The sequence below is a fragment of the Cavia porcellus genome, unplaced genomic scaffold, assembly GCF_034190915.1.
Source record: "Cavia porcellus strain 051 isolate PalLab524CR breed Dunkin Hartley unplaced genomic scaffold, mCavPor4.1 scaffold_21, whole genome shotgun sequence".
Taxonomy (NCBI): Eukaryota; Metazoa; Chordata; class Mammalia; order Rodentia; family Caviidae; genus Cavia; species Cavia porcellus.
This window is the reverse complement of record NW_026947504.1, coordinates 39,776,250-39,798,809: the sequence shown is the minus strand read 5'-3', so window position 1 is coordinate 39,798,809 and position 22,560 is coordinate 39,776,250. Positions and strand designations below refer to the sequence as shown.

The 22,560-nt window shown below is 37.8% G+C and overlaps 1 protein-coding gene across 1 annotated transcript in view; it reads right to left on the bottom strand.

Moving 5' to 3' along the window:
- Window positions 1-1,849: 1,849 nt before the first annotated feature.
- The window catches only part of Kl (klotho), a 48,673-nt gene continuing 27,962 nt past the window's right edge, over window positions 1,850-22,560 (bottom strand). Inside the window, exons 2-5 of the mRNA XM_005008344.4 lie at window positions 11,914-12,424; window positions 10,917-11,185; window positions 4,686-5,787; window positions 1,850-4,167 (exon numbers count right to left, since the gene is read on the bottom strand). Coding sequence (XP_005008401.3) covers window positions 3,830-4,167; window positions 4,686-5,787; window positions 10,917-11,185; window positions 11,914-12,424 — 2,220 coding nt within the window. The 3' untranslated portion in view covers window positions 1,850-3,829. The remainder of the gene's footprint in view (window positions 4,168-4,685; window positions 5,788-10,916; window positions 11,186-11,913; window positions 12,425-22,560) is intronic.

Genomic DNA, 22,560 nt, shown 5'->3' with positions numbered 1-22,560 from the left:
CCTGTAATTTAAAAGGAACAAAATAAAACAAAAGCCAGAATTCTTAAGAGACAGGAAGACCGCAAGTTTGAGCCCAGCCTGAGCAACATAGTGACTTCACTTATGGTCCCTTTATCTCAGCCTCCCAGAGACACTGTCTCAAAATTTAAAAGAGATTTAAAATGTAGCTCAGTGCAAAGACCCTGAGTTTAATTCCAGTGATGCAAAAAAGGAAGAGGGAATGGGTATAAACCTCTCTGTCTTAAATGCAATACCGTGACCTTGAAACCCTAGGAAATTTGCCGTCTAATAATATAGGTATTAATTAGCCAAAGCTTGGATTCACAGGCAATTATAGATCAAAACAAACCAAAATGCGTTAGGCAACATTGGTGTTTAAATCCATAACTAAACAATTGCTATAGTATTGAAAGAAAATAGAATTTTACAAACTAAACAATTGTCAGTGCCTTAAATTCCCTTAGTTCACCTGTGTGAACTAGCCCAGGTCCCCTTCCCCACCTCCACCACCCCCGGCAGGTCACATCTCCTGAAGTTACCCATTTCTTCAGTGTTTCAGCTGCATTTTACAGGTTGAGGAGGGGACCCAAAAAGGAGGGAAAGGAGATGAAAAAAGGAATTAAGATGTGTTGTGCACATGTTTCATCTCCATTCGAGGAATGTAAGCATGTACTAATAAAGTAAAATGTCAACATTTTTAAAAACTATGTAATTAAAAATATTATTTAGCAATTAGTCACAATTATGAAAAAAATAAAGTTTTAGGTACATTTATTCTTTTATCAAGAGCAGAATTCCTTCTGCTTATACTCAAGGAAATGAAAGTAAACATTATAAACAAGAATACTATTGTTATCTAATTATTATTATTATTATTATTATATTAGGTATATTGGGGTTGAATTCAAGGCCTTTGCACTGAATTATACCTGTAGTCCTTTTTTAGTGTCTTTTTTTTTTCCTTTTTGAAACCATCTTGTTAGCTGGGCATCGTGGCTCACGCCTATAATCCCAGCACTCAGGAGGCTGAGGCAGGAGGATCATGTGAGTTTGAGACTAGCCTGGGCTACAAAGTGAGTTCAAGGCCAGCCTGAAACTGCATAGAGACCCTGTCTCAAAAAGACAAAAAAAGGAAAAGAAAAGAAACCATCTTGCCAAATCACTGACCTCCAACTTATGATCCTCTTAGCCTCCCAGAGTGCTGGGATTACATGGTATGCTGCCATACCTACGGCAAGAAAATTATTTTTAAGCAAATTCATTATTTAGCAATAGTTAAAAAGAAACAAGCCCAAGAAATAGAAATATTAAGTTGTGGCATATTCCAGACAGTAGAATTCTCTACAACTGTTAAAAATCATGCTTTTGAGACTAATGACCAAAGAAATTTACACTATAATTAAAGTTAGGTAACTATATGTGTCTTAGTTAATTTTCTCTCCTTGCTGAGACAAAATACCCAAAATCCAAATTTAAAGGGGGAAAGATTTATTTAGCTCACAGTGGATAGAGGTTTCAGTCCATGATCGGCTGGCTCCAAGGCAGGGTGGCAGGACAGAGGGACAACTCATGGTGGAGGAAGACAGCAAAAGCAATGAGAGTGATTGGTTTTTTCTGACTCTTCTATTATATGCAGGGTACCCGCTCTAGGGCGAGTGTAGCATTCACACCTTAACCCCAGCATTGGACCATGAGTCAATCACGGACTCTAGATTCAACTACCTCTGAAAAGTAACCCCTGTTACTGAATGAGGTTCGGAGGCACATCTAGATGCAAACTATAACAATATGTAATATGGTCTTACTATTTGTAAAATAAAATACATAGGAAACATTAATAGTGACTACCTTTGGATTGTAAAATTATACATTTTTTATTTTTTCCTTACATACAGTTTGCTTTCAATTTTTTACAAATCACATATATTACTCTTACATTCAGAAAAATATATACATAAAATAAATGATTTTTATTTCAAGTGTCTCATTTTTATAATTAGTTTAGTTTTATAAAGAACACCACTAAAAGCTCATCTTTCATGGAAAAAAATCATACCACCTCTCCAGATGATATATAATACAGTATTTTATTACACACCCTGTGTCAGCAAGGTTATTTATGACTATTATCATTGGCTTATCATCCCTGATACAATACTGACTTATCTATAAAACAACTCCAGTTTAACAGAGAGACTTCCCTGTCTAAAAATCAGCAAGACTTATTTAAAGGGCATTAAAAGAGAAAACCTGCTTAGCCCTTCCTCTTGAAATCAATGGCATGTTTCAGTGTAAAAGTTCAGTGGAAAACTAGTTCAAAGATACTTCCACAGATGCAAATATACAGAGTGGATCTCAGAGATCACAGAAACAAGTCTTCCAGTGTTATACGACCTGATTGCTTTCGAATATGTTTTAAAATATCAATTCAGAGAACTGATGGCACAATCTGAAGTACAAAGAAAATGGATCACTCTTCACAGGATGAGTTATTATTTCATTCCTATTTTCTCAAGAAAGATCATCTCATTCATTCCACGATCAGCTCAAAAATAAAAGAATATATAATCAAATTAATCATAATGTTTCTCATCATAAATATTTCTTCCTTCTGTCTCCCAACTCAAGTCACTTCAGATCAGTATACTACATTTCACAACAGTTTCACACATCCTGAAGAACCCATCATCTTATGATCCATGTTTTCATTCTTTGTTTTCTTCTGTTTTCTTTCTTTGGAAAACATTCAGTGAGAATCTCTTATGCGCACTCCTCTACAAGCACTGGTAGACAAAACCCCCAGGAACTTGGGTTTATAGAGTGCCTCAAAACCTCACGCAAAACAAAATAAAAATCTCCATAATTTTTTAAGTATACTATTAACAAGATACATAAATTAATATTAGCAGCATTCAACAGAAATACAGCTTTTAAAAGGAATGCTTCAAAAATAAAAGAAACATTTCAGCCTAGGGCCACTTTGCTGTGTCTCCTGTTTGTAGCCTAACATCGTCTCCGTAGGAAACTCGTTTAGAAAGAGGTATCACCATCAGGTACCATCCTGGCAGCTGAAAAACAGTTACCTGGGATTTAACTTTTTATTCTAATGCTTGCAATTATTACTTAAAAGAAAACATGAAATTTTAAAAATGAGGACAGATAAAAATACAGTGGACCTTTGACTTATGAACTCAATTCATTCCCAAGGGCTGGTTGTAACTCAAACTGTCACTAAAAGGCTCAGGCTTCCCAACACAGCCTTCAAAGTCTGCTTCCTGCATACAGCAGCTCTCCGTGTCCTTAGAGAGACATCGGCCCAGGACTTCTCAGTGAGCCCCATTCAGGAAAGGATGCTGTGATGCTCCTTCTAGAGCTCTTTAAGGGTTAAATCTGTATCTAAGATGTCTGGAAGCACAAGTGGCCAGCTTTGGGTCATAACTCAAACCTTTGGTCATAAGCTAAAACTAAAATTCTGATCATAGCCCAAGTTGTTTGTATGTCAGACCAGTTGTAAGTCAAGGGTCCACTGTATTCCTAATCTCATCATTACATTTCTCTACAGTTGCCATGCTTCCCTCACAGATTTTATAGAAATTATCACATCTATCATTTTCTTAATCAACAAAAAGGAGAAGAAATGCAGACCAAATTCACTCAGTATTTTACAGTAACTGCTACCCATTTCAAAACCTCCGCCATATGCCCCCAAAAGGTTTTCTAAAACTAAATGTATGAAATTTAATTTCACAGCACTGAGAAGTACAAATGGTTAACAGCAGATGTGTGCATATAATTATTTCAAAACCAGTGGGTAGGGGAAATGTGCAGACTATTTGTAACTTCTTCTGCTTTTCTTAGAGTAGTAACAAATAAGAGAAAGGGAAATAATAACAGCAAAAAGTAGAAAAGCAATAAAAAGCAGCAAAGACTTTTGGGTGTGAAAAAAGCTACATTCAGTGCACATAGTATATTCTTCTGGACAAGACCTTCCCAGAGTTTCAGGGCCCAGGAAACCGTTGTTATCAATAATTGTCCTGTAATGTTGCATAGACGGTTTGGGCTCAAACTGATTTGCAGCATAACGAAAGAAGCCAAACTTTGGAGCAGAACGATCATTAAATGAATAAGCAAAGTATCCACATAGATCGATACCATCCAGTATGTAGGCTGGAAAAACAAAAGGGCAGGAGTTATTAAAGTGTTTTGTACACAGCACATTACCGAACATGGTTTGGGAGCATCAGGGAAAACTTCCATACCATTTTATAAAACTTCAGATTCAATAAAATTTAGTTGGAAAAGCCTTCTTTTATGCAAAGACAAATAGGCAAGCATCAAGAAAAATATGGAGTTACATTCGACAATGGGCGTAATTAAACCTACTGAAAGGCACTTGGTTTACATCTTTATGTACATAAAGCAGTTAGGATGGCAGTGGGTCCATTCGAGATGCAAAACTAGAGAATCTGTGCGTTGGTAGACTGGAGCTTTGCAAGGGACTTTCGGCCTTTCTGCTTTCTCCTCTGGCCCTGAGAAGACTGGCTATCTCTTAGCTTTTTTTCTGTGGCCAGGAATGGCTAGTCCTTCCTCGAGGGTGACAGTGGTCTCTGTGGCAGAGTTTCTATCACATACCGTGACCTCTGGTGACACAACCATCGACCACTGAGATTCTGGGGACCCCTTACCTTTTAGGGCTTCATTTACATAATTCTGCAGGTAATACATCCTCAACTTGTCTTGCTCCTCGCGTGGGTCGTCATCCACCCCGTTGGCGATTATATACATGGGGAGGTCTCCATACTTCGATTTCAGCCAGTTCAACACTTTGCGCAGCCCCCAGGGCACCACGGCCACCTGGCTGGGGGAGCTGAGCCAGGTGATATCTGTCATTTCTTGCACTTCTAAGTAGTCACTGTATTTTAAGGGATCTTCTTTTTCCCAGTCCACAAGGATGGTGGTGTAATGGCTTAAAGCTAGAAAGTCAAAGGAGCCTTGGATTAACTTCTTTTCCTCTTCAGTGAAATAAGGGAGCAGAAAATTGCTTCTGTGGTTCAGCCAGTCCCTCATCACGCGTGGGTAATCCCCAGAGCCAAAAATGGGCTCTGCCAGCCAGCCAATGTCAAATTCCAACACTCTCTCTGCCACTTCTTTGTCTTTTGGGGAGAAAGGGCAGGCTGGTTCTATCCAGTCAGCCTGCAAGGCTATGGATATTTGACCTTTCTGGCTGGGTCTAAACCTCTCATCATACAAGCGCCAGGCCAGCGCGTGAGCCTTCAGCAGGTGATGCCCCGCGCGGTAGGTCAGGTTGCGCGTGTAGGGCTCATTCATGGTGATCCAGAACTTGACGTGGTGGCCCAGGTCCTCAAAGCAGAGTCTGGCGTACTCTGCGAAGGCCAGGGCGGTGCGCGGGTTCTCCCAGGCGCCCTGCTTGGCCAGCGGAGGCGGCAGGCCTTGGTGGGGGGCTGCGGGCTGCCACAGGGCCACCACGGGCGTGATGTTGGCGCGGACCAGCTCACTGACCACGCAGCGGTAGTAATGCAGGACCGTGTGGTTCACTTGAGACTGGTTACCCGAGGGGAGGATCAAAGCCCAGTCCAGGGAGAAGTGAAAATGCGTGACATGCATCTCCTGCAGGAGGGCAATCTGGGGCCCAATAGCAGCAAAATCCACACAGTAGGATTTCCTCTTCTTGGCGACAACCCCATCCACTTTAATAAGCCGCTTGCTGTGGCGGACGTCCCACAGGTAAATGTTGGGGTCGGTAAACTGAGACAGAGTGGTGTCTACCTACAAAGAATAAATGCAAACTTCACCATGCGGTCCTGGAAAATGCAAGCCGGTGCAATGATTTCAACAAAACTAGCACACATGTGAGCAAAATTAGGCTCTTGTCTAGCTAAAAATTTCATAACTATTACTAAGGAGGGAAACCTTCCACTTTAAAAAAAAAATGCTCATTTGTACTAACCATAGTCCTCTTCAACTATTCAGCTGTTACATTAATAATGAGAAACAATGACTTTGGTCATTTCAGGTGATAAACACTAACGATATTTGCACGCACAGGCAATCTGGATTATGCAAATGGAGTATTTTTCATATTTTTTCTTTTGATGTAAGAAATCACTAATGGTACAACGGCTTTTTAAAAAAACAATCCCAGATGTGTTCCAAAAAGTGAGTAGGCACAAAAGAGCTTAAAAACTAAATAAGCTAAAGTCAGAAGGTAATCTTAATTAAACTGTGCTTCTTAAAATCACATTCTGTATGAGCACCTAGAACAATCTATTCTGAGATTTGTGCTAGGTGCTAAATAAACATAACTGTCTTTTATTAGTGTTGGGGTCAATGATAGAATTTAACAAATTCAACCTGATGGTAGACAGTCTGTGAGAGAACATGGGGGGAAAAAAAGAAAACAATATTGTCATTTTCCCAGAGAGCTATTTGTAAATACCGGTTTTCTTCAGTTTTCCAAACTATTTTTTGTCATGATATTGACAATAATGGTTCTCAACTGAGATGGTAGATAAGCCTCCAAAATGAAAATAGGTTTCTGAGAAAAGTGAGAAAATTGTAAAAGCAAAGTCACAAAATCCTCCTCCATGTCTTTTATACAAACTGAAAAGTCAGCCTTGAAGCCCCACATCCTAAGCCAGAGTCTCCTGCAAAATAACCCTGTGAGGTGTGTTGCTGTAACCCTTTTAATCACCTGGGTCAGATAGACCCCAGCTTTGATGCTCTTGCCCAGGTTTGGTCAAGTTTCACTGGTGTGTTGTAAATGAACTGCTCATTCTCTGGAGGGGGTAAAGACTGTTTATAACAGACAGTAATAACGATGGCGTGTCAGAGTGAAACTGCTTTTCTGAGAATTCTGCTTGTAGATCACCCATGCATGCATTTCCCTTAATGATTTAGGAATGCTGTCAGGGGTCTTTCCACTGTGATGTCCCCACAAATCACATCTCTTTAGCTTCACAAGAGAATATTTGCATGCTCTTTTGAAGTAAAAGTGGTCAGAGCTTTCAGGAACTTTTTGGATTTTTTTTTACAGAGCTCTGAGCTGACGAAATTAATAACTTTCTAGCAGAATCATTCCAAAACAACAGGCTTTACTCAGTCTATCTGAAAAGAAGTAGATGAAACCAAGATGTAAATTCCAAGGGAAGAATCGGTTTCTTTAAAATATGAGACATTCAGAAATGAGTGTTTAGGCAAAATTTCATCTATCGTCCATTGATTTGTTGACTTAGATTTTACTGAAAACTGAAATAATAAAATTGGACTTTTGTGAAGGAACAAGCATAAAACGTATATCTAATATGTTATGGCAGAGACTTTCTCTTAATAAGGACCAAAGTCAAAGAAGCTCTCTGTCCCCAGCATGCAGCACATTCTATACTTCTATTAACTATGCACATATGCACATTAGTGGCTAAGGGAAAACAAACTGGTCAGCTAGGAAACTGGACCCATGTAAAGTGACAAACCATGTGAATGAGTCCAAGGTCAGACTTCAGACAGGCTGTGTGATGAGTGAAATACTATTTTTTAGTGTTTTAAGGTAAAATGTATGCCTCAATTATTAAGAGTTTGAAATCCTAACCAGGAGGGGAAAAATGAATTTCAATGATTTAAAAATCACTTCCCAGGAAATTTAATATAACATGTTAGAAGTGTAGACCCCTGCCAATCAGTGGAAACACACACACATACACACACACACACACCCTCAGAACTGTGAGAACAAAAAATACCCTCCTGCTGTGTCAATCAGGGAGACAGCTTAGGAAGGAACCTGCCAACATAATGTCAAGCCCAAGGTGCAAACCAGAAAAAAGGAAAATGGAAACTGCAGGCAGTTCCTGAGGAAAGCACCTGGAAAGTTCACATCCACTGTGGAAGGGAGAGTGACTGTATTTTGAGTTGGATTCTCCAGAGAAGGTAAGGGAGGGGCTGGCACAAGTGAAGAGACAAGGGTACTAGTCATGTGATAACCGCAACACTACAGCATCTAGGGTGTCAAAAAGGAGTTCTCTCCCCATCTCCCCACTTATCCACTGCTATGCTTGTTCCTTCTGAACAGTTTCTCGTCTGTCTTAAGGGTACGCGATATGCCTTCAGCACCTTCTCAGTAGGTACTATTCTCCAAAGCAAAGTTGCAGCTCTTGCATGGGGAACAAGGCAGGTGTTAAATGGAGTCCCACTCAACACCTTCCCTATGCTCCCACGTTCCACACACATGCTGCCTGAAGGCTTCCCTGCATGCACAGGGCTGACTTGGGAGTTACCTGCCAGACTTAGGCTGTTCTCGGAGATTTGAAAGAGCTTGAGCCCTTCAGTGACAAGGCACACGGCCTGTAGGGTATGGACAGAGCCAGGACAAAAAGCAGGCTGAATGGAACCCGCTCCTAGCACCAGTAACAGGGAGGAGGTAGAAGCTGTGAGACGCACCTTCCTTCATCCTTCCCTCCTCTTCCCTTACAACCTCTGTACTTAGTACAGTTAAAAACAATGAAACTGAGGCAATCACTCCCTTCCACCCATTTAATTTTAAACAGCACCCATGGCCATTCCTCCTTCCACTCTATCTGTAAGAGAGATAAAAATAAAATAAAATAACAATAGCTTAGGAGACATCTGATGTATAAGGTGAGAGCACAAGCACATTGGATTTCCTAGCCTGACCTTTGGATACCTTCACTCTTCTCCAACTTGAGGATTCATAAATCTGCATGCATGTAATTTGAGAAAGGAGTGAATTCCGGGACAGTTATGTGTGTTGAGAGCCCCTAAGATGACTCAGCACCCCTTCAGTCAGTCCTTCACTCATACCTCAAGATTCATGGGGAAGAACCTGGGCTATGGTGCATAACTTTCAAATTCCCAAAACCTTGTTTACTGGGATCTGGCTGCTGCTATATGCTGTGATCTGTAGTGCTTTTACATTTCTGTCATCCTGACACCATTTTTCTGTGCCATGTGTTTTATTAGTATGAACCCACCCTGACCACACCGTCCTGTGATCTTCAATAAATGTAGTTGCTTTCCACTTACCACTAAGAGTATGCTTTTCAATTTTTTGTTCATCACATGGAAGAGTCTGGGTTATTCCTACCCATCATGCAATAGCATATCCATCACCTCAGAGCTTGCTTGAGCCCCTTTGTGGGTACCACATTAAGGAGAGAAATTAGCATAAGAAGGTTCCAAATACCACTGGTCTTAGAAAGGTTAGAGATGGCCCACCCCCCAACATGAGCAAGATGGATCTGAGAAGGTTTTCTAGGGCATTAAGATATCCTCATGTGTTAGCTTTCTATCACTATAGCAAATACTTGAGATAATCTACATATAAAGAGAAAAGGTTTACCTTCACTCAGCTTTGGAGATTCCAGTCCATGACTGACTGAGCTCTTTGCTTTTGGGCCTCGTGGTGAGATAGCTCATCATGGCAAAGAGAGTGTGGTGGGACAAAATTGCTCACCTCCTGGTACAGATACCAAAAAAGGAGGAGGGGAAAGGAGCTGGGTACCCACTATTCCCTTCCAGGGTCCCCCAAATGGTCTGAAGGCCCAGGTCCACCTCTGATCAACCTCAGAGGCTCTGCTTCCCAACAGTGCCAAGCTTAGCCCCAGGCCCTTCATGTATGGGCTCCTGGAGGATCCTCCAGATCTAACCATAGCCCCAGCACAACATGCCTTGGTGTCTCCTAAATGTAACGAAAGGATTCTATTCACCACCAATGTGAACTACATGATCTGAAAAAGACATAAGAATGACCTAAACCAACAAATAATGCATTAAGCAGTGTTGGTTTATTTTCTTATAAATAAAATATTTCAAGTTGATATTTAAAAGAAAGTAACTATGAATTTAGTAACTATGCCTTTCCTCAGATCCAAGCATTCTTCCAAATATTCCTTTTCAAGTTAAGATTTATGCAACTCATCAAGGTGGTTATAAGAATCCAACATGTTAAATCTTACTACCAGACTGCGGACACTGAACTTTGCCTCTGTCTCAATTGCATTTATGTTCAGCAGCACTCACCTCCGCACCCTGTTCACCGACCACCTGCTACCACGTTCCCTTCACTCCATTACTTTGTTACTTTACCTATATAATCACCATTGACAGATGCCTTTGCTCCAGGAGGAGGTCACATTCATCATGGCACTGCATCCCCTGCCTGCACTGCTCGTAACCAAGTGACCCCAGTAAATCACACGGGGATGTCTATACACTAGGCATACAGTAAGTGCCTTCTGAAGTATTCAGTCAAACTACCCTTTATCAAAAAAAAAAAAAGCCCCTGTAAAGCCAGGGAAATTTAAAAGGATACTAAGGGTTAACTGCATAATAGATGCTCAATAAATATCAATCGATGGTTTTGAAGTACTTCCATACCAGTCAGTGACTATAGCTAAAAAGGACATTCCTAACAACAAATCACTGGAGCCTTCTTGAGATTTTCTGGAAGTCTGGGGGTCCTCTGTTATGCCTTAGGAGGACTTTGACTAGGTTCCAGCCTCACTCTAAGTTTCATGATATGCCTTTTTGATGAAAAACTCAACTGCTTTAAGGAAGATTGAAAACCACAATACTAAGAGCGTTCTTATCTTTTAACTGTCTTATCTGATCTTAAATATTCCTGCTTCACACATTTTGTATAATGCATTCTTAATATTGCCAGTTTCCTTCCCTTTGGATCTAATTTAAATTGCAAGACAAAGACTGGATGATTTTTAGAGAGAAAGGGGTAGCATTGCAACTTATGTACTTTGTGTGCTCAAAGGGCTCCGTCTGTGGCCCAGAGAGGGACAGCGTGCCATGACAAGAGCCTAATAAGGAAGCTCTACTTACTAGCGATAGGGCTTGGTGACACTGCTGATTGGTTTTGTCAGCTGACTTACTTGAACGTAGTTGTCAACAACTCCCCAAGCAAAGTCACAGGGAAATGTCCCTTCTAGGGGTTGGTTTTCAGGTAAAGGAGGGAAGCCATTGCTCTCTATCAGCTTTTGGTAGAACAAGGCTGAAGACTTTGGCAACAGCTTCTTATCCTGGCTCAAAAAATCGACATAGAAGAGTCCACGTCGGATGCTGTAGCCTCTGTGCCACTCAAAACCATCCATAAGGGACCAGGCCGTGTACCCAATGACATCAACTCCATCCAGCCTGATGGCTGCAAAGAAAAGAGAGGACAAGAGCAGTATGACTCTGCACTGGCTACTGCCCTCATGATAAGGAGCATCTGAGGGTACTAGGCATAACTCTTCCTGTGTGACAGCACCACTGATTTTTCTTATTGATAAAATGCTCTAACCAAATCCCTAAAAATAAATATCTTCACAAATAAGCTTATTTCCAATATGATTTTATTTGGATTTTTGAGATGGTATATATTTTTCTTAGTGGGTTGCTACAGAACTAGGAAGATATCTTGTTCTACTTTTCATCCTAGGTGCCTAGAATTGTGCCTGATGCAACAAATAAATAAAATATTTTAAAGTATGAGCCATTATTTTCTCATGTGGACATATTCTCTTTTTAAAAAAAAATGTGCTTCATTTAGCCAAAAGACGAAGAACTCAAAAACATGTACTGAGAGATAGATAGCTTTATATTTCTACTACTAATATAATCTAAAAATCCAGGTTAGTGTCTTGGCCGGTCAAGTACTTTCAAATACCATTTCAGTTTCTCTTTACAAAGTGAATTTTACAATTAACTTGGGGTCCTAAAGCCCAAAATGAAAAAGTAGTTACATAAGTACATTCATACTATTGTCAAAATGAATATCTGTATTACAATTAAAAAATATAAGTTCACATAGTACATTAGAGATCAAATTAAACATTGCTTTTCCAGTGGATTTTGGCAGGGAATGAGAAATTTACTCAAAAATCTTACCTTTTAAGGTTTCCATTATGAACTTTTTGAGGTAATACATGTATTTCGCATCATCTCTCTTAGTGGTCCCTGAGACAAACCAGCCATTTTCCACAATGAATATTTGAGGATGATTATATTCAAGGTCAATCCAGGAGAGAAGCTGCCTCAGGCTGGGGGATTCCACTTGGTGGAACTTCATGTGGGGCTCTAAGAGTTGAAAACTCAACGTTGGTCCAAAGGAAAGGGAAAAGAAGTCAGCTGTTCCCTTGATGAACTTTTTCTCAGATTCAGAGAAATCAGGCAAAAGAGACGAAAGATTACTCTTCATGCTATCGGGATAATCACCATCAATAAATATGGGTTTCGCAAACCAGCCTAGGACGAAGTCAAGAGATTTTTGACATTCTTTGATGTTGTGGTCAGTCATTCTTCGAGGACTGATCCAATGGGAACCTAGGGCAATGGACACTTGGCCTCCCTGAGTTGGACGAAAGGAAGTATTGTAGAGATGCCAGACTTTGGCATGAGCCTATGAAAAGAAAAACCATGGTGAATTTCTGATTGTAATACATACTCAATTCCTCCTACTCTGTATCTGTTTTCCATCAAGCCTAACAAAATGACTAATAATATAAAAGTCTACTGGAATCAATAAATTATTTCAGTGGTAGGTCACCCCACATTGAGTTGCTACCAAGATTGGAGTTACTTCCTGGTTTTCAACAGCCAGTGAAAAACATGACTTTATTGTGTTGAATGGATAGCTATTATTCATATTGTGAAAGGTTAATGAAATAAAAATTTTTATAGTACATTACTACTTAATTAACTTTGGATTATGTATTTTTTAATTAATGAGTAATGTGAAAAACACCAATCTCACATCTGTGATCTCATCAGGAATTTCTAAATAGGATTATATGTTTTATCCCAAGAGTCTGGGAGTTTCCAAATTGCCTCAAGTTGTTGGAGTCAATTTAATATTTCTTCTTAATCTCTCATAGCCAAAACTCTAACACATGTCCTCCCAGTCGCTGTCCTACCCTGTGAATCAGCACAATAAATTAAAGGAAGAACTCCAGATCTAACCTTGGCCCACCTTCCAGAACTCTGGGACAGTTCTGGATCCTTATTCAGATCAAAAGCAAAAAACAACTAAACACAGCTGTGAGGAGGTGGACTGCCCACAATTAGTACCAAGCCAGGAGTTTCCTAGCAATGAAAACGGCTTTGCTGCCATAAAACTAACTTGATGTTCTCACAAAATCATACTGACTTCTGGCGTGTTTTCACTTGTTTCTTTTTTATTTACAAACAGTAGGCCCTATTTGGGTCTTTTTCCCTTCCTACTTGAATACACTCTTTTTTTCTTTGAGTTCTTTGATTTATTCTCATTTTCTTCTCTTCAACCACAAGTGCTATTTGTCAGCTTTCAATTCCCCTGATATATTGTACTCTGAAAGCTCTACTTCTGTTTGATTCTATATATTCTCCAAAATGACCAAGCCAATTCTCATTCTACTCCCCAAGTCTCAAGAAGCTCCTTATTTCAGGGTGTCAAATATCCTCCTTATTTGTCCTAAATACTCTTCAGGGTAGGTGTCCAGATGATCTCATGACTGTTCTTAGGAATCCAGCTAAACATTTCAATAAAGATCGTTGATATCTAACTTTTACTTTTAGTTAGTCATATCTATTATGTTTCGCTTCACTGCATGTATTTTTTTTCATGACCTGACGCAGCTATCTGTAAGTTAAGAAGGAAATGGACGATAAAATGTGGATCAGAACAACAACAGTTTCTGACTATGCAATCCAACAAAACTGGGACATAATCATGCTGTGCTGCTCCCAGTACCCTCCCTTCTCGATCTTCCTCAACACCACCAAACCATCCCTCCCTCCTTGGCAGACAAGACATTTTATGACATAATTTAACTGATGAATAGAACGCCAGAGAGTAGTCTAGACTGATAAACAGGAATCCACCTCTTGGGACACAGGATCAGCAGACACCTCTCATTTGTCCCAATTTGAGAACTCCAGTTGTCCTAAAGCTGATAGATTCCATCCATAGAACAAGTGCTGAACCAGCAGGAGGGAGGGCATTTCCAGAACCTCCTAAACTGGGTCAATTTCACAGTCAGGAATAGAATTGTTCACAGCCATGGATACTACTTCTGACCCTGAAAACTCTGACATGGCTCAGAGGAGATTAGCAAGGAAATGATAAATGGCCTGAGCCTCTGACAAGGGCATATGTGATTGAGAGTGTCAGATAAAATTCCTTCTCCATCACATTTTAAGCATGGCCCTTGGGCTACATTACATGACCTGGACAGATAAAGGCAAGTTTCTTATACTTCTTCTCATAGGGCCCGATTACATTAGTTAATTTATGTAAAGCTACTAATATAGGGTTTGCCACAGTACGGTCTCCATGAATATTTATTCTTTCTCATCCTAAAGGATGACTAGACCAAAAAGGAAAAATATTGTGGGTAAAGGAAACGTGGAATTTAGCTCATAGCAGAGATGAAATGCAATGATAACACTGAAGTTTAGATTACAACCCCTATATCTACCAGCATGAGCCTGTTAGTTCTCTGCAGAAATACAAATAACAGCTATTCTCTCACAAGGGCACTGTGAAGATTAAATACTAGGATGAAAACAAAAGTGTCTATTAAGTAGTCAGACACAGGGGTACATTTGCAGCACAGAACGCACCTTTGATACTATTTGTCTTTCTACTCATCCGCTCCAATCCCGTACAGCATCTGTTATTCCTCCACTCTCTGCACCAGCTCAACCAGGTGGTCCTCCTGTGCACTGCATCTTCTCTAGAAAGTCTCCCCAACCCCACGCTGAGCTGCATGGCTAAGACATGAACTTGCTTCTCTCCTGACATTCACTGCAGGTGATGACACACCCTTCCCAGGCCGAGCTTCCTGAGTTCCTTCATCTCCCAAGAACCAGGAGATCGCCACTGTCCGTCAAGTGGAACTGAGCTCTGCTCCTTCACCTCCTTTGAGACAGGTCATGCCACCTGAAGATGGCATGTTTGAGAAATCAAATACAGTACTATGGGCCAGCATGTGGGAAAATCATCAACGAAGGTGCTGCAAAACCCTAAAATAATTAATAAGGAGACAGTGATATATGGTTTTGCATTGCCTTCTAATTATTTCAGGTATGTTAATCTTATAAATTTATTGTTGTAAAATCCAGACAATAAAGCTACTTTCAGAGAATCCTGAGCTACGTACTATGAGAAAAAAGTATCTGTACAAAACTGTTCATCTCAATGTTATTTTTAACAGCAAAGCATTTTGTTGTAATTGAAATGGGCAATATACAAATACACTTATAACCATATAATCAAATAGGAGTGTTGTAATAATACATGATGGTATAACCAAAGAAATACTCCTATTCAGAAATTATAAAATTTCAAAGGAATATCTAGTAACATGCAAAAATATTTCTAAAATACTAACTGAACCAAAAAAAAAAAAAGTTGTAAAATAGTAAGTACAATGTAATGGGTTTTTATGAAAGAAAAATACATACATAAGATCCGGAAGGATTTATGAGTTGTTAAAATAACATTTGTGGCAGGATCAAAATGGCATAATTCTCTTCATTTTTTTCATTTCTACCATAAATGTGTATTTCTTTAGAGATTAAAAAATGAAATCCAAAGCAGGAAAATGGTTCACAGCAATGGAGTGGCAGGCTCTGGTTGATGACTGCTGCGAATCTCTGATCCAACTAACTCCTACCTACCTGATCTAAATCACCCTATTTCCTTAAATCCCAAAATTTCAGGCACAATGAATGAGCCCAACTTGAAGTTTTGAAGTTCCCTCGGCTCTCACACATTTATCAGTGCAGCTCGCTAGCATATGTTTCTCTTCTTCTCAGTCCTTTCATGCCTAACCTTCACTCCAAGCCTCGGATACTGCCACCTCCAGAGGGTCTTCCCTAGCATCTCCCTTCTCCCCAGCCTCGGATAAATGTCCCTGTCCCTCCTAAGTGTTTCCACACTTGACCTCTATCAAGCATCTTACCCATATTTCACTGCATTTGTTTAAATATCCACATTGCAGGTGCTTCAAAGCCATCGATAAAGGCTTTTATCTCTATCCGCAGATCTTAAGGAGGTTTCTGGGACAGAATCCATAACAAACAGATTTAAAGAAATAAAGGCTCACGATGAGAACTAAATCAAAGGACTGAGACAAATGCAAACAGTTTTCTAGTCTATTTTATTTCTGAAACCTTGAGAGACAAGGAGCTTTTACCACTAAAAAACTAAATTAGAGGGCCGAGGATTTAGCTCAGCAGCATAAGCACCTGCCTGGCAAGCGTGAAGTCATAAGTTCAATCCCTGGTATCAAAAAAAAAAAAAAAAAAAAAAAAACTAAATTAGAAGGAATTTGACATGGCAGCCCCTGACAATACTATATTATTCTGAGTAATACAATGCACTAATGATACAATTTGGTTTATAAATCTCTCCAGTATATGATGTCCTTCCTAATCTTAAACCAGATTTGCAAATCTGGGGTCTAAAAATGGTAGGAAAAAAGATAACTACCAATCAGCTAGCATTCTCAAATGGTGGAAGACCAAGAAAATACTCTGAATTTAATAGCACATACAGACAGCTTCTCCTGGATAACTTGTAAGCTTCCTATCATCTACTTCTTTGTATCTTCACAGGACTCAACACTAAGTTTCACACAAATAAATAGTAAGTGAAGGGAAACTTAGGTGATGAGAGTCTTGTGTCTGCTCCCACCTTCAGACATGGGTGAGGGAAATGAAGTCCAAATAATACACTGAGTATCACTGATCTGAGAAGATAGAAATCAGGAATATCACGGTTTATCTCGGTGGCCCCTAGGCCTCATGCATTTGCATTATGCATTTGTGATTGGTGCAGTGTCTAGAGCTTTGATTGATGATGTCAGTGCTACACCCACCTAGGAGTGGAGCCAGGATGTAATGTAATGGCAGGAAGAAGGTGTGTTTCTCTCTCTTGATGGTTTCTGCTTGCTATTTGCAGGCACCATGAACTGCGGCCCAGCCATGCCACCCTGTCTTGGAGCCAACCAAGTATGGACTGAAACCTCCAAACACTGTAAGAAATAAACCTTTCCTTTCCCAACTTTGGTCATCAGGTATTTTGTCTCAGCAAACAGTAAAAAGTAACTAAGATAAGGACTGAGGACTAGCGAGGCAGAGCAACCTCTTAAAGAGAAGAAAGCTCTACCAAAAAGGCCTTCATGCTTGCCTTCCTGGCAATTTCCTGAGGACCCTTGGCTCTGTGTGCACAGCACAAGATCTGATGGGACTTAGCAAGGAGAAGCTGCTGTGTGTCAGAGGTGAATGCCTAAGGCTGTGCAAGACTAGGAAACAATGCAGTTCAGAGCAGCAAGAGTAGAATATGGTTGAGCATTCAGGCATTCAGGACAGTCACACATGAGGACAAAGCATAAACAGGTCAGCTCTAACAAATATTAAACAAGCCAAGGAGGATCAAGCAAATCCACCAGTAATTTAGCCTCCTTGGCAGAACAAAACACACCTCTTCAAGGAAAATGGCATTAGCTGGATTCCCTATAATGTGCCCAGAATATAATAAAAAAAAAAATTACTAGATATATGAAAGCACACAAAAATGAAATCGTTAACTGAGGAAAAAGAGAAGAGTTCAAAATAAATAAAAGTTTTTCCCAGATATTGAAATTAGCACAGGACTTTATAGTAGATATACAAATATATGCAAGAATTTTAAGGAAAATATCAATACAATGAAAAAATGAGGCATAATAACAGAAATAAAAAATGAAAAAATGAAAATTCTAGAACTAAAAGGTAAAACAAATAAAATGAAAAAATTTTAAATAGAATTAATGATATTAATTCTAAGTAGACTATATACAAGAAAGCTCAATAATGTAACCCTAAAGCCCTATCAAGCTATAGATACAGATATAGAGACAGATACAGATACAGACATAGATATATAAATGTTCAATGGAATAAGAAAACTTACCAATTAAAAATATCTAATTCATCCATAGTAGGATAAAAAAGACAAAAACTAAATAGGACCAATAAAAAAACAAAGAGCTAGATGGTAAATATAAACTCAGACATATTAATAAACAGTTAAACACGTACTAAATGTTCTAAGTATAAGACAGATGTTGTTGCCTTGCAAGCAAGCAGTCGTGAGTTCAATCCCTGGTACTGATAAAAATGAAAAAGACCAAAAAAAAAAAAAAAAAAAAAAAAGATGTTGTCAAACTAGTTTGAAAAAGTCAGTTCTAATTACATCTATGTAAAAGAAATACTATGCATATGTATACATAATACATATATATATATATATGTTTCAGATAGTCTGAAAGACAAAGAATCAAAGAAGATATATCATGTAAATGGCAAGCATAAAAAAGATATGGCTAAAATAGCGAGAAAATAAACTTCAAGATAAAAAGTGATACGAAAGACAAAGATTGATATTTCATATTGAGAGGGTTGTTTCACCAATACAACAAATTACAAGTGTACATAAAAAAAACACTCATATAACTTTAAGAAAAAAACACATAAACAAATTGACCATTATTCTCAGAGGCTTTAGTTTCCCTCTTAGTTACTGATTAAAGAAGTAGCCAAAAAAACCCAGTAAGCATATAGATTATCTAAATAATATTATCATCAGTTTGATAATATTAGATCAGTATTGCATAATCAAAACAAAGAAAACTCTACATTCATATTAACTGATGAATTCTATCAACCATTTGAGAAATAGTACCAATCATACAAAAACTCTTTCAAAGGAGAAAAGACATTCTCAGCAATTTGTGAGGCTAGTAAAATCATTATCAAAAATACTATAATAAAGAAAAGTGAGAAACCAATGCCTACAATAGAAATATAGAACTTTTTAAAGTATTATGAAATCAAAGTTAGAAATATAAAAAAGGACTGTACAAATAGCTTTACTAATAGCAGGAAAAAATAATTAAAATAAAAATTGTTAACAAAAGACAAGGGAATTATAGGTTGCTTTAAAAAAAGATCAAGTCATCAAGAAGATACAACTATAAACGTACATGCACCCAACAAGACAATCCCAAAATATATACAGCAAATATGACAGAACTGAGAGAAATAAATATTTCAAAAATCATTGTTGGAAAATTCATTATGTCACTTTAAATAATGGATAGGCAATCTAGGCAGATGACCAAGGAAATAAGGCTTTGAACAACATTATAAACTAAACAGAGTTAATAGTCATATGCAGAACATTCCACCTACCAAGAGAAAAAATTTTTTTTCCTAAAATGTTTGAGTCCATGGGCTGTCGCTCAGGTATAGCGCTGCTCTAGCATGGGCAACATGCCAGATTCAATCCTTAGTGTAATGCGGGGAGGAGGGGTATATGCTAAAGTGAGCATAAGACATTTTTCCAGATAGGCCACACCAAACAAATGCTAATTCTTAAGACTGAGACCATACAAGTTATTTTCTCTGGCCACAATGAAATAAGTTTAGAAGTCAATAACAAAAGAAAAGCTGAAAATACAAGTATGCGGAAATCCCAAGAAATACTAGAAAATGCTTAGATGCATAAAATAAGTCAAGAACAAACATATGAAATATAAAGTATACCAAAACTTATAAGATGCAGTGAAAACAATGTGCAGACAAAATTTTATAGCTATAACGGGCTATATTTTTAAAAGGAAATATTTTCAAACAATCATTTAGCCTTATGCTTTAAGGAAATAGTAAAGGAAGAAAAAACTAAACCCACAGCTAACAAAATAAAGGAACTAACAAAGATATGGTAAAGATAAACAAAACAAGATAACAGAACAGAAAAATATAGAACCCACAAAATTAACTGTGGTTCTTTAAAAAGATCAGCAAAATTAATAAGTATTTACCTAAATTGATTAAGAAAAAATAGAAATCCAAATTAATAAAGTGAAAGTGGGAACATTTGTACTGACCTTTTATGTCTATTTCTGTAATAAAAAGAATTATAAGAGGACAGTTTGAACAACTGAATGCCAACAAATCAGATAATATAAATGAAAAGGACAAATTTCTGGAAACATGTAAATTACCAAACTTGACTCAAGAAAAAAATAGAGCATCCGAGGCGATGTATAATCAGTTTGAATTAATAATCAAAAAATCTTCCAACTAAAAAAAAACCAGTATCAGTGGTTTTAATAGTGAAAAGGAAATTAAGAAAACTTTCCACTCATACCAATTCAAAAAGAATTATATACTTATTAGAATAATTTTTTTTAAATGCATAAAAGTGTTACAATAATATCAACACAACACTTCTAGCAGGAATTAAAGAAGACCTGAGTAAAATGAAAGATATTTTCATGAATTAATTAAAAGACTAAACCCTTTGACCAGTCCTCCCTCAAGGTGGTCTCTGATTCAACACCATCCAAAATTCCAAAAGGATTTTGTAGAAACTGACAAGTTCATTCTAAAATATGGGAGGTAAATCAAAGGACATGAAACAGCTAAAATAGCTTGAACAGAAGAACAGAATCAAAGCAGTCACACTACTTGATTTCAGGATTTATTATGAAGGTATGACAATTATTACAGGGTAACACTGGTATAAAGATATACAAATAGATCAAGGTAGCAGAATATAGAACTCAAAATTAAACTCTTGATCAAGTGATTTCTAATACACTGAGGCAATTAATGGCAAAAAAGAAAGTATTTTCAACAACTAGTCCAATCCTCTTTGGAAATGTCTATGAAAAAGATAGATGTTAACCTTAAATTTTATATAAATACTCATTTGAGACAGGTCATATATCCAAATCTAAAAACTCTAAAGCTTATAAAACAAAATATAAAATAATAGCCTCTTAATATTGGGTAGAAAATGATTTCTTAGAACATAGAAAGCACTAGTCATAAAAAAGTGACAACATTGAACATCATCAAAAACCTAGAAGTTTTTAAAATGAAAAGGAAAAATCACATAATGGAGAGAAAGCTGTGATTTGTGTGTGTGCATATCAAATATATGTGATAAAATAATTATGTCCAAAATGAACACAGTAACCCGACTGATTAATAGGAGAACAAATAACTTCACATGAAGTCCACATGAATGAAAGATTTGAACAAATATTTCATAAGTCTCCTTATCAATTCCCAATTTAAACACATAAGGAAAAGCTCAACATCAACAGGGAAATGCAAATTAAAATCATAATTAGCCATCACACTCAGTGAGATGCCTATGATTAAAAAGACTTGACAAAAACTCCTGGCAAGGTTGTAAGGCAACTATAACTTTCATACAATTGCTGGTGGGAGTATAAAAAATATCACATTTTGGAAAATGATTTTTCACTTTCTTATAAAGTTAAACATAAATATTAACTATAATTCAACAATTCCATACATAGATATTCATTCCAGACAAATGACCAAATAAACCCACAAAAGACTTGCACAATATCAAAATAAAAACTTACAAAAATGATATGTTCAAGGATGCTTATAGTAGTTTTATTATCAGTAACAAGAAACAATACAAATACCCATCACCATGAGAATGTATAAACAGAATAGTCTGGTTATACAATGGAATAGTAGCCTACAAAGAATGAACAACTGTTTTATGCAATACTGTGGATTAATCTTGAAAATATTATGCAGAGTGAATATTGTGAATATTTCTATACCAATATGCATAAAATATTTTATGTACTTGGATGATCCCCTTTATAACTCCCCAAGTTAATCTGTGATGATAGAAATCAAAGTAGTAATTGTCCATGAAGAGTGAGGATTGACAAGGAGATACAGGGAAACTTTCTAGGATGAGGGATGTCGTAATTTATATCTAGAATGCTTCCCAAAGTCCTCATGTGTTCAGAGGTGGGACTTTCAAAAGCTGATTGGACTATAAGGGTGCTGGTACTCAATGCATTAATCCAGATGAGCCCAGAGCTAAATATGCAGACAGGAGATAGGGCATGGTTGGGGATGGATCACAGCGGGAATGACCTGCGAAGGTGTATCTTCTCCAGCTCCTCCCTTTTCTCCCTGCCTTATGGTCATCATGTCTGGAGCAGGTATATTCCATCTCAGCCCTTATACCATGCCTTTCCTGCCTTGGAGCCAGCCAACTATGGACTGAAAATGTGAGCCAAAATAACCTCTCCTCCTTTAAGCTGTGAGTGCTATTATTGTGTACCAGCAACAAGAAAGTGTTTAAAGGGTTGGGTGTGATCCATATCTTTATCAGGGAATTTATTACATAAATGTGTGCAGTTGTCAAAATTCATCAAATTTCACATTAACATATTGCATCAATTGTAAAGATCTATAGATAAACAAATGAATAGTGGGTGAATAGCTTAGTCATAGACAAAGCTACTTAGGAACAGAAATATAATTACCTAAGATTTATGTGGCAAGAAACACTGATTTTCTCTGACACTTAGTAGTAATCTCTTGCTTTACAGATTCAGCTATTTAGTTTTTAATTAAAGGATCAATATTCATTCACTGACTCAACAAATATTGCAGTAGACACTTTCCTAAGAGATTGAAAACATGATCTGTTTGCATATA